The sequence below is a fragment of the Harpia harpyja genome, chromosome Z (genome assembly GCF_026419915.1).
Source record: "Harpia harpyja isolate bHarHar1 chromosome Z, bHarHar1 primary haplotype, whole genome shotgun sequence".
Classification (NCBI taxonomy): Eukaryota; Metazoa; Chordata; class Aves; order Accipitriformes; family Accipitridae; genus Harpia; species Harpia harpyja.
Genome location: NC_068969.1, coordinates 91,699,128 through 91,714,332, shown reverse-complemented (window position 1 = coordinate 91,714,332; position 15,205 = coordinate 91,699,128). Strand labels below are relative to the sequence as shown.

The 15,205-nt window shown below is 43.3% G+C and overlaps 2 protein-coding genes across 2 annotated transcripts; both read left to right on the top strand.

Annotated features, from left to right (window-relative positions):
- Positions 1-44: 44 nt before the first annotated feature.
- Positions 45-8,713, top strand: LOC128136684 (centromere protein H-like). The gene is made up of 10 exons (XM_052776620.1): positions 45-87; positions 880-1,285; positions 1,438-1,493; positions 2,178-2,226; positions 3,132-3,206; positions 3,882-3,938; positions 4,836-4,899; positions 5,199-5,250; positions 6,419-6,582; positions 8,135-8,713. The coding sequence occupies exons 1-10, from the start codon at positions 45-47 to the stop codon at positions 8,225-8,227; spliced, it is 1,059 nt and encodes a 352-aa protein (XP_052632580.1). The 3' UTR covers positions 8,228-8,713.
- A 540-nt stretch (positions 8,714-9,253) lies between these two features.
- On the top strand, positions 9,254-14,662 carry LOC128137627 (alpha-ketoglutarate dehydrogenase component 4-like). The gene is made up of 4 exons (XM_052778738.1): positions 9,254-9,362; positions 10,173-10,236; positions 13,088-13,290; positions 14,569-14,662. Exons 1-4 carry the CDS (start codon positions 9,336-9,338, stop codon positions 14,584-14,586), a joined length of 312 nt encoding a protein of 103 aa, XP_052634698.1. The 5' UTR covers positions 9,254-9,335; the 3' UTR covers positions 14,587-14,662.
- The last annotated feature ends 543 nt before the right edge of the window (positions 14,663-15,205 follow it).

Here is a 15,205-nt window from a genome sequence, read left to right as displayed (position 1 = left end):
GGGGTCCCTCCCATGGGATACGGTCCTTCACGAACATCTCCAACATGGGTCCTTTCCACAGGCTGCAGATCCTCACAAACTTCACTGGTGTGGGTCCTTTCAAGGGGCTGCAGTTCCTCCTGAACTTCCCTGGCGTGGGTCCTTTCTGCAGGCCAATCTTCAGGCACAGACTGCTCCAGCGCGGGCTTTCCCACAGAGTCACGGCCATCTTGGGGGGCATCCCCCTGCTCCGTCGTGGGGTCCTCCCCGGGCTGCAGGTGGGCATCTGCTCCCCTGCTCCCCTCCATGGGCTGGGGGGGACAGCCTGCCGTCTCACCACGGGCTGCAGGGGCATCCCCTCCTCCCCCGCTCCTCCGCCCCCTCCCTCTTCACTGACCTCGCTGTCTGCAGAGGTGTTCCTCTCACATCCCACTCCCCTCTCTGCTGCAGGTTCCCCTTCTTAAATCTGTTCCCCCAGAGGCGCTACCACCGTCGCTGGTGGGCTCAGCCTTGGCCAGAGGCGGGCCCGACTTGGAGCCGGGGAAGCTTCTAGCAGCTTCTCACAGGAGCCAGCCCTGTGGCCCCCTGCCCCACTACCAAAAAAAGCCCCGTGCTGCAGGAACCCGTAACAGTAACTTGTGACTAGTCAGCTCTGCCTCTAGGAGAACACCACTGAGAGAGCTGTATCTGCCTTCACTTGGCAGCAATAACTTTTTTGTCGACCACTTCCCCCGTGGGTTTGTTTTTTTTAAATCTCTGTTACAAGTATTTAACTGTACTTCTCCTTCCCTTCTGTTATTTATCTGAAAAACACCCAGGAGAAGGGACTGCCTCCCTCCCTTCTTGCGCCTGCCACAGGTGAAGGGGCTTTTTACGGGAAGGGCCTGTGTGGGCAATAAGCTCCGCAACCACCACATGCCCTTCTGACGACCGCGGGCAGCCTGGGTCAGACACGGGGCGCTTGTTCGGGCCGGGGTGCCACCGTCCGTGTGCCCGCCCCGCCCCTGGCGGCGGGGCGCGCCCGTCCCCCCCTGGCGGCCGAGCGCCGAAACGCCGATGGGGAAGAAGAGGCGCGGGATTGGCTGGAGCGCCGCCGCACCAGGCAGAAACAACCGCTGGCCGCGCTGCCGAGGGCCGCGCGCGGGATTTTTGAAGAAGAGGCCATGGAGCCGATGCAGTGGGAGCCGGGCGCGGCCGACGTGGACACCGAGGCGGAGGCGGACACAGACACGGACACGGAGGTGGACGCGGACGCGGCGGTGGCGGCCGAGCCCGAGAGGAAGGCGGACGTCCTCATGCTGCTCCGGTCAGTGCCGGCGGGGGGGGGGCCGGGGAGTCGGCGGCGGCGAGCTAGGCCGCGGTGGGGTGGGCGTGAGGGGCGGCGGCTGCGGCCGGGCCCCCGCAGCGCCCGCCGTGCGGGGCCTGACCGGTGTCGCTTTGCTTCTGCTCCTGCTCCAGGCTGAGGGACCAGATCAAGCAGCAGCTCGCGGAGTACAGCACGGCGGTTCATGCCCGTAAGCTTCTCCCTGCTCTGACTCCCCCCGACCACCCCCGGCGCTTCCTCTTAATGTGATGTTACAGTAATACAGCATGTGGCGTGGCTGATAGGTGTATTCTTAAAAACTATTTATCAAAAGCGCTCCTCATAGTAGTGAAATACTTTTCTTGGCTGAGCATCTTACTGCATTTTCTAGACGGCTCTTGGAGACCTGTTTGCATACTTACAAAACTGCCTCGTGACTGTTGCCAGCTGCCCTTTCTCCTCTTGGGTTTTCGCTTTAGACCCAGGACTCTGACACGTGATGGTGGTTTTCAGGAATCTGAGTACTGGGGATGAAGTCGTACCAAAAGTCCGCCAAAGTGTTTGGCAGCAATACTGATGTAAAGTGTTTCTTCTTGTTTCCGTTATTTACGCCTTCTTCCACTGAACCAGGCAGCTGCATATATAGAGCAATGCTGTGAGCCAGCTCTGGCATGTCTAAAACATGCTAATGGAAATATTTTAAAGCCTAATTATTTCTCTGCTGCAGCTGATCGACAGTGTAGTCTCACTAACAGTGGAAGAGATGATAAGGCGTGGAGGTAGGAATAAGAAATACCTTGTTAGTATAGCCATCAAACTGCTAATCCTTTACGCTCTGTAGATAGTATTTAAAAGTCTTTGTTGTGCTTTTTTTAGTGACGTTCTTTCTTTGCAGGTCAAGTAATTTGCTGCGATTACGTCAAGAACCAAAACAAAATCAAGAAGTATGTCATTGCGTAACTTCAAGCTTTTTATGTATTTTAAAGTAAAGAGGAGAAGGGTTAAGAACTGAGCTTGGACGTTCTCTTCTAGTTATTCCTTCTTAGTAAATCTCTGGATTAACGATCAGTACTTTGTAGGAGTCCAGTGAAAATAAAGGAAACGAAGAGAATCATAGAACAGTTTGAGTTGGAAGGGACCTTAAACATCATCTAGTTCCACCCCCCCTGCCATGGGCAGGGACACCTTCCACTAGACCAGGTTGCTCAAAGCCTCAACCAACCTGGTCTTGAACACTTCCAGGGAGGGGGCATCCACAACTTCTCTGGGTGACCTGTTCCCATGCCTCACCACCCTCACAGTGAAGAATTTCTTATGTGTAATCTAAATCTACCCTCATTCAGTTTAAAGCCATGACCCCTTGTCCTATCACTATGTGCCTTTGTAAAAAGTCCCTCTGCAGCTTTCCTGTAGGCCCCCTTTAGGTACTGGAAGGCTGCTATAAGGCCTCCTTGGAGCCTTCTCTTCAGGCTGAACAAGCCCAACTCTCTTAGCCTGTCTTCACAGGAGAGGTGTTTCATTCCTCTGATCATCTTCGTGGCCCTCCTCTGGACTTGCTCCAACAGGTCCATCTTCTATATGGGGAAGAAATATTTTACTCAGTCTCCTAATGTAGTTCTGTATCTGATGTGTCTTCTAAACTTGCAGTCTTTCTTGTGATGGCTAGAATTCACTGATATAGTTCCACATGCTAAAATACTCTTGGCCTTAATAATTTGTGGTTTATAAGAAAAATTCTTGCTTTAGACATGTAGAGAGCCAGTTAAAAGTGTGACATTGCTTTTAAGTTTTTGTTATCTTCACATTGTTTGGGGTTGTGGTGTTTTTGTTTTGTTTTTTTTCCCTTCAGGGACACAGAAGATTGGGAAAGACGTCTGGAGGAAGTAACCATCTCTTTACAGAACAAGACGTTAGCCTTGCAAAGGTAGAATTTTCTTCTTGTTTATTTGGAGGTTTTCTGTTTGTTTATGTGTGCGCACGTACGTGCACATATACATTATTCTGATTAAAATAGGATTTCAAAGTGGTATGGTGTGTGTTACAAACATGAGAGATTTTAGTACCATCTAACCAGTAAGAATGCAGATGGAGATACTGTAGAGAACAAAAAAAATTACAAGTTGAAATGTGTAAATCCAAAGTTTCCTGCAAAATTGTGAAAGTCTGACTGTATAAATCAGAAAACGTATTTCTTGGCAGTATTTTGCCAATGCATATGAAAAGGTGGAAGTTTGATAGGTGTTATACATCTCCTGTGTTACATGGCAGTTCATTTGAATTCCCACCTTTGCCCAGCTTCCTTTCTGCAGACTCTGGGATTAATGGTGTCCGAGTATGTTTGGCAAGAAAGGAAGGAGTTGTCACTCTCACAAATAATCACTGGTACGCCTTTCTTGTCCTGAGAGTTAAGCCCCATTATTTAAGAAGTGTGATATTTAAAAGGTACTGAGTATTTTATACATATAATCCCAATGTGAAAGTGGACATACATACATACATGGAACCTTGGAAATACCTCTTCTGTTACTTAGCTAAATCTGCTTCTCTCAGTTTCTTACCAGTTCTTATCAGTTATATGTTTCTTCCCCACACTATGCAGGATCCAACTTACGTTTGCCCTGAGAAACAAAATGAAGCAAAATGATGATGACTCACGGTAAGGTGTTCTTGGGTAAAGAATGGCTAGAAAGGAATGGACTTTACACAGTTTAATGTGACATGTTTCTACATTACTTCATTGTACCTTGTTTAAAAGCAAGCTTCCTGCTTCTAGTTTTGACTGAATGATATACTGTCCACCTTCTGGCTAGAGTCAGCATGATCAGACCTCTTATACCTAGGGTGGATTTACACTGGGGCTCTGAATTAACCAACCTTTGGTTAAAGAGATCATAATTTTTGATTGACTATTGAGAACTGTTTGTAGTTAAGAGTTTTTTGTCTTTAATGCATGAGTTACCTGCATTTATAATAGCTGAGCACATATTACAGGCTTGTAACAGAGCCTTGCCTCTGCTTTGCTGCCTTCATTAATTAATCATGTAGGAGCTTAATGTCTTTGAAAAAGAACTGAAAGTTTCAAAGATGTTTAAAATTAGCTTTTAATTTCCTGCCCAATATTAATGGGTGTGTGCATGTGAAGTGTTATATGAGAAATTTAATTTCTGCCAGAAATACAGCCGAAAACATTGCATCTCCATGATGTCCCTGCCATGAGCCAGAATTCAGGAGCTTCAGTTCTTAGCCATTCTCAGGTGGCTAGGCTTCCTTGATGCCTTCCAGGCTCTGTGATTTGAAATGTTAAACAGACTTAACTGAAACATTACGGAAACTGAGAGGGAAGTAAGGAGACTCTTTGGCCCCCACAACAATACTTGGTATTAGGAAGGGTGCAGTGTGTCAAAAAAAAAAAAAAAAAAAAAGGTATACTTTATTTTGGTGTTAGGGGAAATGGGGATTTTTTTCATTTAATACAAATAACCTTGATTAAAATATTTATGCTGGTGACTCATATTAGTGGTCTTAAAGTATGCAACTGTGTTTTCTTCCTTAGACTGATCACGGAAACTGTGAAACGCATAGTAACGCTCAGCCAGAGAATAATTAAATGTCAGCAGGTAAGTGGCAGTTGTAGCTTCTGTTGCAGTCGTGCAGGTCTACCAACCTTAACGTGAGCAGGAGTACAATTTGAAAGTAACAGGATCACACAAGTCATTTGAAGCTAAATGTGTGGCCCAAAGGGTGAGGTTTCTACTAATAGTAAAATTACCAAAATGATTACTGAAAGTGAGTATGTAAGAAAGTCTGCTTCTAGAGCCGCCCTTAACTGCTTTTGTGGATTGAATTAGCATCTTTCAATATTTTTTGGAGCCAAGAGTCTAGGAGATACTTTTTTTTTTTTCTTTCTTTCTTTCAGCAAGCACGTGAGAAGGAGCAGAAATTGATTGACATTAGAAGGAAAAGACTCAGTAAGTGTTAGCTGTATTGACTTTGTTTTATATTTGAATGTACAGTTCATTTTTTAAAGTCCTTGTAGCAATATTAATTTACATCTGAAGTAACTGCAAAACTCTCAACACAGTTATAAAACTTCTGAAAAGAGTAGGAAGTACTGTAAAAATGAGCTGGTGTGTTGTCTACTTGAGCATGAGACTGACGTGTTAGAATGAGAGATGCAAGAAACTCAGAGAGTGTGTGGTGGTGGTTTATTATTTAGTGGAAGCTCCCCAGAAAATTACACATCATTAGTAATTTAATAAGTCCTACAACACCTAAAGGATTTTATTTTTTGTCAGACTGTACCTTTATGAAATGTTTGCAGAATAGGGGAGGGGATTTACTTACAAAGAACTCTTGTAATAGTATATATGTTGGTATTCAGTAAGCTTGTTAAGAGTGGATCAAATTTAGATGTGAAGTCAATCTTCAGAACTTAATAAGGTAAATACGTTTTTTGAATGCTCCTAATGTCATATGACCAGGTTTGCCAACAGTTTTAACTGGTTTTTGTTTCATGCATAGGAAGTGGTGTATATGTTGACAGTAATGAACACAGACAATGAAATACCTGCCTTCATAGGAAAATGAACATCCCTAATATCTTCGGAAATAAAGGAAGAAATGCTCTGTCAGCATTCTTTCAATGTATAAACTGTCCCTAACTGACCTTATTCAGTCTAGTTTTTAGCCTGGTTTCCTATAAAAAACTAGTAATATTCACTGGTGTTGTCCATATGTCCCTTGTATGACTTCAGAATTTGGTTTCAATCAAATTTGAAAAAGGGGAAAGGGTCTTAAACACCACTGACTATACAAGTTGTGACAACTGAAGACAGGGTGTAGGACAGATGTTCAAATTACGGTCCGTGTCTGATGGAAATGCAAAGAGCATACAAAGTACTTTCTGTTTTGCTAGCAGCCAGGGATCAATGAGCTTTGACACCAGGTAGCCACAGCACGTGTTGTCTCTCGTGTGAAAGAATTATCTTGAGGTGTGTTGGAGGGAAGGGACAGAGTGTGAAGTTAGGGTTATTGCAGTGGAAGTGCCTTAGATGCCTCTGAGGAAAAAAGCATATCTTTAGTTCTATGGCTCACCTAACTACTTCTTAACACTTCATTTTCCTGATAATGGAACAGCACTAAAAACAGCTGGAAGGGAGAAACTACTGCAAGTTCATACCGTGATGAAAAAACAGAAGGAGGAACAAGCAAGGGTGAACATGATCGAAACACTGGAGGTGATACGTAATAAGTTGGAAAAAGAGATACAGATGACTACAGTAATTAAAAATGTATTTCAGGTAATGTGTTGTAGGTTTTAGTAGCAAGTTTGCGGTTTTGCATTACAGTCAAGATAACATAGTGTATGGTAAATGTAACTTCAAACAAAATTGTGTTTTCTAAAATCTTTAAGTAACTAGGGTGATGGAAAAACTGCTGTATGAAAGGAAAACTTTAGTGCTTTAAAAGCTAAAAGCATGAAATCATCACAAACTTCTTTGGAATAATTATTTACAGAGTTTAGAGATGGTCTGTCTATCTTTATTCCTTTGTTCCCTTAAAGGTACAAAAATAATCCATTTTCTCAGAGAATATCTGTCACAGAAGTGGCTGTCTTTCCTTATGCTGTCACCCTACACCCCTCCAGATCAGTTTCCCCATCTTATGGTTAGGAAAAATAAGTAGGTCTTAATCCCGTGATACCAGCAAGCCAGACTGCTGCTCTCAGTCTGCCCCTTCCGACCACATGCGCTTCTCTGTTTGCATCGCCCACTGCAGCCTTGTGAAAGCCTTGGCCTGCAGCCATGGCCAGTCTCGAAATACTTTCAGTGGTGTAGCCTTCAACCTTTTGGTTACCCACATATCAGAGGCTGCTGACGAGTGTGTATCCATGGAGCTGGCTGGCAGGTCATGTGGAGTGTGGAGTCATGCAAAGTGAGGAAGAAAACCTCATGATTTGGGGTGGGTGGAAGGGCCTCCTGCAGCATCCTCTGCTCCAAGGGGCTCAAGTAAAGCTCACATACGCTGTGCTGCAGTCTGGTACTCTGCGTCTCACTGTGTGACTTGTCCTGGCTTCCTTCACCTGGGTCCACAGATCAGTGGCTTAAGTAGAAAGATGGGAGGCACAGTGAATGGTAAATTGCAATTGCAGTACTCTTGAGTTTATCTGCAAATGGGTTATGAAATCCCGTTCAGTGCACACTAAGTTTATTTAAAAAATATAGGCTGGGGAAAAGAGAGAACATATTGGACAGCTTCAGGTAGAACACAGGATATAACCATGTCGTGAATTTGAATGATCGGAGAATTTCAAGGACAGAAAGTGAGCCACCGGTTTTCATATTACCTGTTATGTCTACTACTAGTTTGCATTAGTAACAATGTTATATCTCAAATTGAGAACGAGAAATTAAACATTTTAGTGGGTTTTAGATTAGATTCCTAGAATTATCTTCTGGTTTTGTATTCCTGAAATCTTCTGAGCTGTGAGTAGAGCAAATCTTCTTTGGTTAAATTTAGTAATTCCCATTTTCAATCCAGATTGGCAGGGTGAGAACATTAACTGTGTTATCTTGTGTTTGAGGCAAACTTTATTCCATGTGTTTAAAAAACAAAAAAAATATCCTCTAGGAAATTCAAAGCACTGCTTTTGCGGGTTTTTTGCCTATGTATTGACAATAGGATCTAAAACAATACTTCCCTTCCTCCTCTTTCCCTTCATCCCGCCTACTTCAAACACTGCTGTGAATTTCAAGGGCTTCTAAATTAAAAAATGGGCAGCTTTTGAGAGGTTTTACTAGGAATAATCCTTTTTAAGGGCTTTTTTTAACCAATAATCTTTCCTTCTTACAGAGTATCATAATTGCAAGCAGAGTTAACTGGGCAGAAGATCCATCTTTGAAGGCAATTGTTCTACAGCTTGAAGATGATGTCTATTTGCTGTGATTCAGGAGAGATACTGTTTAATCTTATATAGTGTATGTAATCAATGGACTAAACTTGATTGCTTTCATAATGCATATTAATCTCACTTTAGGAATTTGAAAATGTAACCTTTCTGGTAGTTGTTGTTCTCTCAAGAGACTCAGAACGTGGCCATGCAACTCTTTGAAGTGAAATTTAATTCTTGGCACACAATGAATGTTTGAACAGGTAGCGTAGCTGGTGAAACTACCTGAAGAGCCGCTTTGTAGCTGTCCTGTCCCAGGTGCTCATCTCCCTCTGCAAGGCAGCAGAAACACAAGAAGAATAATCCATATATCCACACAAGCTTTTTTGTAAAATTTGGCTTAAACCAAGGCCCTGTCATGTCTGTCCTCACTCCCTGGGCACCAGCAGTCTGCAGAGCTCAGACAAGATCCAGGACCCTGCTCTGCCCCTGGTGGAAAGCTCAGACTGGAAAAGTTAGTTAAGTCACTCTTTGGTGTTTTTTTTTTTTAAGCTTTTTTATTAAAGTATTATGTATAACTTTAAACAGCGAAAAGTTTGTAGTTCTTGATTGTAACAGCCACTTGTGACTGTGCTATATGCTGATTAGTGAAGCAGAGCATCCAGCTGTAGACGCAATCTGTAGGTGCCGTCCCACGTAGCAAAATATGACACCACTAGGGAAAATGCACGTGAAGTGGAAGCATTGAGTTCATGCCATTGAATACTCAGCTAAGCAGTATTCTAAATATGGTTTTGCATTGACAATTGTGTTTTCAGTTTTTTGCCTGAAGAAACTCGTTCATGTTTTTATGCGTGTAATGTGTTAAAATATTTTTACTTTTGGCTTGGCACGTGATTATTAGCTTTAAAAAGGTGGATGGCAGGTCTCTTGATGGAATGAAAATAAAACAGGCTATCTTGAAGCGGGTTTTGTTGCCGTTGGTTGTTTTCCTTTTAAGGCGCCGCCCCTCAGGTTTGCCGTAGTCGGTTTTTGACACAGCCCTGCGCCGGGCCACGCCCCCCTGTGGGCGGTGCCGCGCCCTGTGGGCGTGGCCCGGCGCTGCCCCTCAGGCGCGGGTGGCGGGGCGCGGCGCGGCGGCGGGGGGTCACCACGGGCAGTAAGATGGCGGCCGCCACTAGGGTCGTTCAGGTAACGGCGGGGGGCGGACGGCCCGGGGAGGGGGTGGCTGGGGCCGGGAGCCCGGCTGGGGCGGCGGGCCTCGCCTCGCGTGCTGCCGCCCAGGCCTGAGGCGGCCGGGGCCTGAGGCGCCGCTGGGGGGGCCGGTGTCCTTGGCGCGGAGGGAGGAGGCGCGCGGTAGGGCCCGCCCGGTGTCGCCGGTCATTTGATGCCGGTGGCCTGGTTCTCTAGTACCAAAGGATGCTACAGGGCAGCCCGCACCCATCGGTGGGCTGTTCAAGAGGGGAGGGGGCTAGCCGGCAGCTCCTTTCTAAGCCATCCCTCTTCAAGGTGAAGGCGAGACGTGGGGTCTTCTTCAAAAGACGCGCTTGAAAAATAAGCAGTGTGGCTTCGACTCCCAAGCTTTATAATTTACAGTCTTGTCTTACCGGACCTCGTCAGTCCCATCCAGCCAGCTGAACAAACACGTACCGGCAGAGCACAGCTCGCCGTTCTTGTGCTGAAACTTTATAATTGTGTTTATGCCACTGCGGTAGCCGTTTCTGCGCACACACACGCTGACTGCTGTGAGAAAAGGAGGAGAACGCTTGTTCCTGCTCAGGACGTTAGGGTGGAGGACTGCCTTTAAGGGTGAAGTGTCTCTGCAGGTGAACATAGAATGTTAATAGGTAATAAGTTTATCAGAGCGGTGGTGCAGAAAGCAGTGGTATAGAAGTGGTTGTTTAATACGTTGTATGTTCCATTTTATTATTGCAAAGGTAATGTGTGTCTAGAAATATATTTTACTCTCCCTGTTTCTCCTGCTACCTTGCCTTGTTCTAGGTAGTCAAGCCACATACTCCGTTAATTAAGTTCCCGGACAGAAAAAGTAGTCCCAGACCTAAAAGTAAGTTATTTAATCTCTAGATACAACTTGTGCCGCCTTTCTTTGCATTAACTGTTTATATAAGAACCAGCACACAGTTTTTCTGCTTCAGCTACACGACTCAACTGATTTTGAGCAGGGTTTCTGAAACACAGTTGTTCTAGTTTGAAGGCAATGCTTTGACTCTTCAGACTCTATACAGCTGTGGGAATATACATAATACATGCATGGCTTTGTTTCTTGGTCAAGGCAGATTCACAAAGATTTCAAGTGTTGCTTTTCTACTCATATAAAGTCCCATTTTTCTGAATACTAATATTTGCTTGAAAGGATTGTGCCCAAGTCAGTTTGAAGCAGCTTTAGGCATTCGGTGGTACTTGCAGAAATGTTGCTGCATTTTCCTCGTCTCTTCTTTTTTTTTAGTTGGAGCGTGTGATGTCTGTGGTATTTAAAACCCAGATTATAGCTGGGAGAGCCATTCCACTGTACATTTTAAGAAGCGTTTCCTTGTGCTACTAGTTAAGGCTGAGAAAAAATCAATTTCATTGCAATCTTTGACATTAATTTTTATACCCATAGCTATGTTGATATTTAGAGGATTCCCAATATGCTTACATTTAGACACCAAAGTTATATGAGTGGTATGTTGATACTCCTTTTGAGTCAACAAAACATTTGAAACTAAAGTAGGAGACATCTTAAGAAGCTGTTATATTATTCTCACTTGTTTAGAAATCGTACTGTACCACATTATTTGCTGCAGCGTTATCTCGTTTGTGATTCAGCTTTAAGTTTAGTTTATCCATTAACATTACAAAGTATCTACAGAGCACATCAGTGCCACTTCTGACTTACCTGTGAACTCTTCAGGAACTATTTTCTGCAATAACTTTCTGTCAGAATTCTGTATGTTGTGTACCGTTCAGCCAAATGCACCACCTCTCATGCCAGTGCTTTCTCAAAGCCTTGAAAACATGTTACTTACCTCGTTTATCTCTGCATCAGAAGATTTTTGTGACTGTATCTTTTAAGCATGTTAGACTTTTCTACCTTAATGAGGTTCTGTCATGTCATTAGTAAATTGCAATCTACCTCATCTTGCTTGAATGCTGTAGCAGTAACTGTGTTTCACTGTGCCAGACTGTTGCTTCTACGTAGCCAAACAGAGCTCTGCAGATCAAGACTAAGCTTTGAGGGGTGTGGGTGCTTGAAAGGCTAGCCAAATTCTTTTACCATATTACTACTGCAACATGACGGGTCTCGAACAGGGAAGGGAAGAATGTAGTAGAGACTGTATCTGAGCTAAAGCAACAGCAGTATTAAGTCTGGTACTTTGGAGTCTTGACTTCTGATGTTTTTAATTGGCTAATGCATCTACTCCAACTACACTTCAGACTAAAACATACAGTAGAGGAAAATCCTTGGCAATCTCTAGACATTTTTGTGGTGTATGAAAAAAACCTGGAGAAACTTTTCACATAGAAGGTGTGTTATTTCTTGAAACAAAAATAGTTTGCTCGCCCTGTTCAGAATATGCTCCTTCCAATGGACTCTCTTCCTCTTCACTCTGCGTGGGACCTTCCATTGTTCCTGAACCACCTGATCAACTTGGGACTTTCAGATACAGTCTTCAGACTGAGAACATCTGAATATGCCTCTCAATGGTGGCGTGGTTTTTTTTTTTTACCAATAAGGTTTGATCACATTGCTGTAGGTGTTTGATGTCCCAATACTGCCATTGACTCAGACTCACTGTGGCCAAAACTGGCTCCTCTCCTTTGTCCTCATTGGTCTTGTTGGAGGCAGGAGGGAGAGAGGCAGGCAATGCTGTGGTATTTTAACTTCTCACATTCTTTGACTCATCCAGTCTTGATGCTGCTTATTTTACAATTATATAGTCCCTCTGTCCCAGACGTTAGATGTTTCATCTGTCTTGCTCGTTTTTCAGGAGCACTGAGAGGGACTTGCTGCGGAAGCATTCTGCTTTATCAGGTGTTTTAACCTTATGTAGAGAGGTCTGAGTGCTCATGAAGTAAACATACTGCTGTGAGACTTGGTCCTGGCTGGTGGGGTAATTGCATACTTCCAGTGTAAAATCAGCCATGGTGGGACAGACCTAAGGTTCAGAATGCTGACTTTGACAACACTGCCCTTTTGTCATCTCTTCTCCTGTCCTCAAACTCAAGGCGACTTCTCTAATGGGAATTCCTTAAGCCTACCTTCTGGGCCTCACGCATAAAGTACTTGATGCACTCCTTGGTCTCTGCATTTCATAAACATTGATTGCTGATGCCCGATATTTGGTGGTCATTTTGCACATCATTAACAAAATTTGATATGGTGCCATTTTGTAATATTAAAAATGGGTACAATACTGCATTGCATGTTGTGATATGTCATAGCTGTGAGCTTTATTGTTCTGTAAGCCTCTACCTCTTTTTCACTTGTCTGTCTTTACAGTCGCAGTACACAAAAAGCATCATCTCAGTGGATCTTAGTGATTTATCTTTGTTTATCTTTCTACATAATTGCCTACACACACACATTTATGGTACTTTATGCTTCTTCTGTAAGTACAGCTTCCCAGTGAAAAAGCCTTTGTTAGGTTATATGCCGATTTATCTTCTGTTTCCACATCAGTATTTCTGCCACTTAAACATGCTTTCTCTCATTGTCAGAATTTTTTCACTTTGCTCTTGATATATTTAAAAACAATAAAAGCAGGTTGTGAGAAGCAGAGTGTCTCAATTCTTTTAGGTATTTGTTATAATGAAGAAAATTGTCAATAACTGGTAACTTTTATTGCCTGCTCATTAATTAATTTTACAGTCTTGTTATATTTCTGTAAATGGTCTTGCAATGTGGGTTTCGGTACAGGAATCTCTACAAGCAAGTGTGCCGTCTCTCCATGCTTCAAAAGCACAGGACTCTGTAGGAGGCAGATCACCGGCCTTTCAAAGTATTTCACCTGTTAGTAGAGTACAAGGTACACCAGACACTTCTGAATTAGCAAGAACCTTACCTCAGAAATACAGAAGGAAACTTATGTCAGACGAAGAGATTGAATATATTCAAGTAAGTTTCATTGATTGGTGTGTATTGTCTGTATTTACCTAGCATTTAGCTTGTATTTCTACACCTTCTTCAAAGTTTCAGACATGGTATTACATTGCAGTTCTTGCTAAGTGTGTGCTCTGAGCTTTCACTGCTTTGATGCACTACACCCAAGCTACAAATTCTTAATACAGAGGGTGCCCAACCCTCACTAATTAGTAGCTTGTGGTATTGCTAAGTAGAGAGATACGGACTTAAAACAGACATGCAGATAGCTTGCGATAGTCATGGCCTATGTTAATCACCGTCACTACCTGTTTTGTAACAGCTGTTTAATGTGTAATTTGAATGCGCTGGACAGGAGCACGGGAGTCTGCTCTTAGATGAGCAAAGGCTATTACCAGGTGATTGAAGTCCAAAATACTTCTCAAACTAGTTTTTATAAGTTATTTATTAGTAAGCTAACTCTTGTATTTCTAGTAGTGGAAACATTTTATTAAACTTCATACAATTTTTTTCTGCAGTATTTGCAAATATGGTATTGTACATGAAAGGCAAGAAGAACCTGCTTTTGTTCTCAACAGTGTTCAGTCATAAACACTGATGCTTTAAAAGGGAGAATGCACAAAATATGAAGAACTCGTGAGATAGTTGTGACTTGAAATGAAAAGACGCTTGCATGGTTTTGTTAAATGATAAGGACACCTAACAGTGTAACCATGTTAGTAGAGGAAAGCAGTTTTCCTGTGTGTGTGTGGGTAGGGTACTATAATTAGAAATAAAATGAGTTATTACCCATAGTAATACCCTTCTTGACCTCTAGCATAAATTTTCTCACGGTGAGGTAAGTTGTAAAATAATTTTCTTGGGAAAATAATGAATTGTGAATACTTTCTGATTTCTCATAAAGATTGTCATAGCTCACCTTGGCTTTGTTTTTACTTTGCACTTTGGAATTTGGGCAGTGAAAATAATTCTAAAACCTGTGTTCGCTACTGCTGCGTTTGTCAGACCTTTCTGAAGTGAGTAAGAGTCAGGTTTCTTCAGAGTGGGAGAGTGGAAGCATCTGTAATTGTAGGTCGCAGGTGTTGATCTTTTCGTATTCTGCCCTGAAAAAAGTGGGAGCTGTTGCTGGTAGATGTTGATACCTGACACTGTGCATGTTCTTGTATGGATTAAAAATCAATGTATAAATCAGAAAATAGAAGTCTCTTAGTCTGTAAAAGTGCAAAAGAAGCTTTGATCTCCATTTCCCTTCCTTTAGTGGAATGTATTTAACTGTCTGCTTGTCTTTTACAGCGTGGAGGTCCAGAATAAGCACGGAAGAGAGTTTGTTGGCCACTGTTGAAGTATTGTGTTCACAATAAAGGCATTTCCTTAATATTAAAAACAATTGCATAGTAATAGCTTTAATAAAAACCCATATGAAGAGTGAGGTTGACACAACACGCTACATACGAGTTTGTGATTGAGAAGGATTTTCTGTTGATGGCTGACTAGCAGTTGAATAGATTTGATGTCCACCCACCCCATTAAAATATTTTTCTAATGAGCCGTTTGCAAACTTGACAATCTAACGGAGTCATTTTATTTTTCTACTTTAAAAGATTCGGGTGTCCCACGAGGAGCAATTTTGCGGGCGGGAAAGGGACACTGAAGCATTCTCTGAGACATGATGGAGGCTTTGTGGTTGCGACGCAGCCTCGGCCGGGCAGTTGCGTAGCAGCCTTTCTTCCCCGAATAGCCCATCTGAGGTCGGGAGCAAAAGAAAAACAGGTTCTTCTGGGATAACTTCGGTTGTCAGCTGTTTCAGCAGACAGCCCGTTGCCTCCGGTTGCAGGTAGGCGGCCACGGTACCCCTGATCTGAGCGCCGAGTTTGTAAGGGGCAGGGTAGCGCGTAGGCCTTCGCTACGCCCTCGGGCGTGTCAGAGGGAA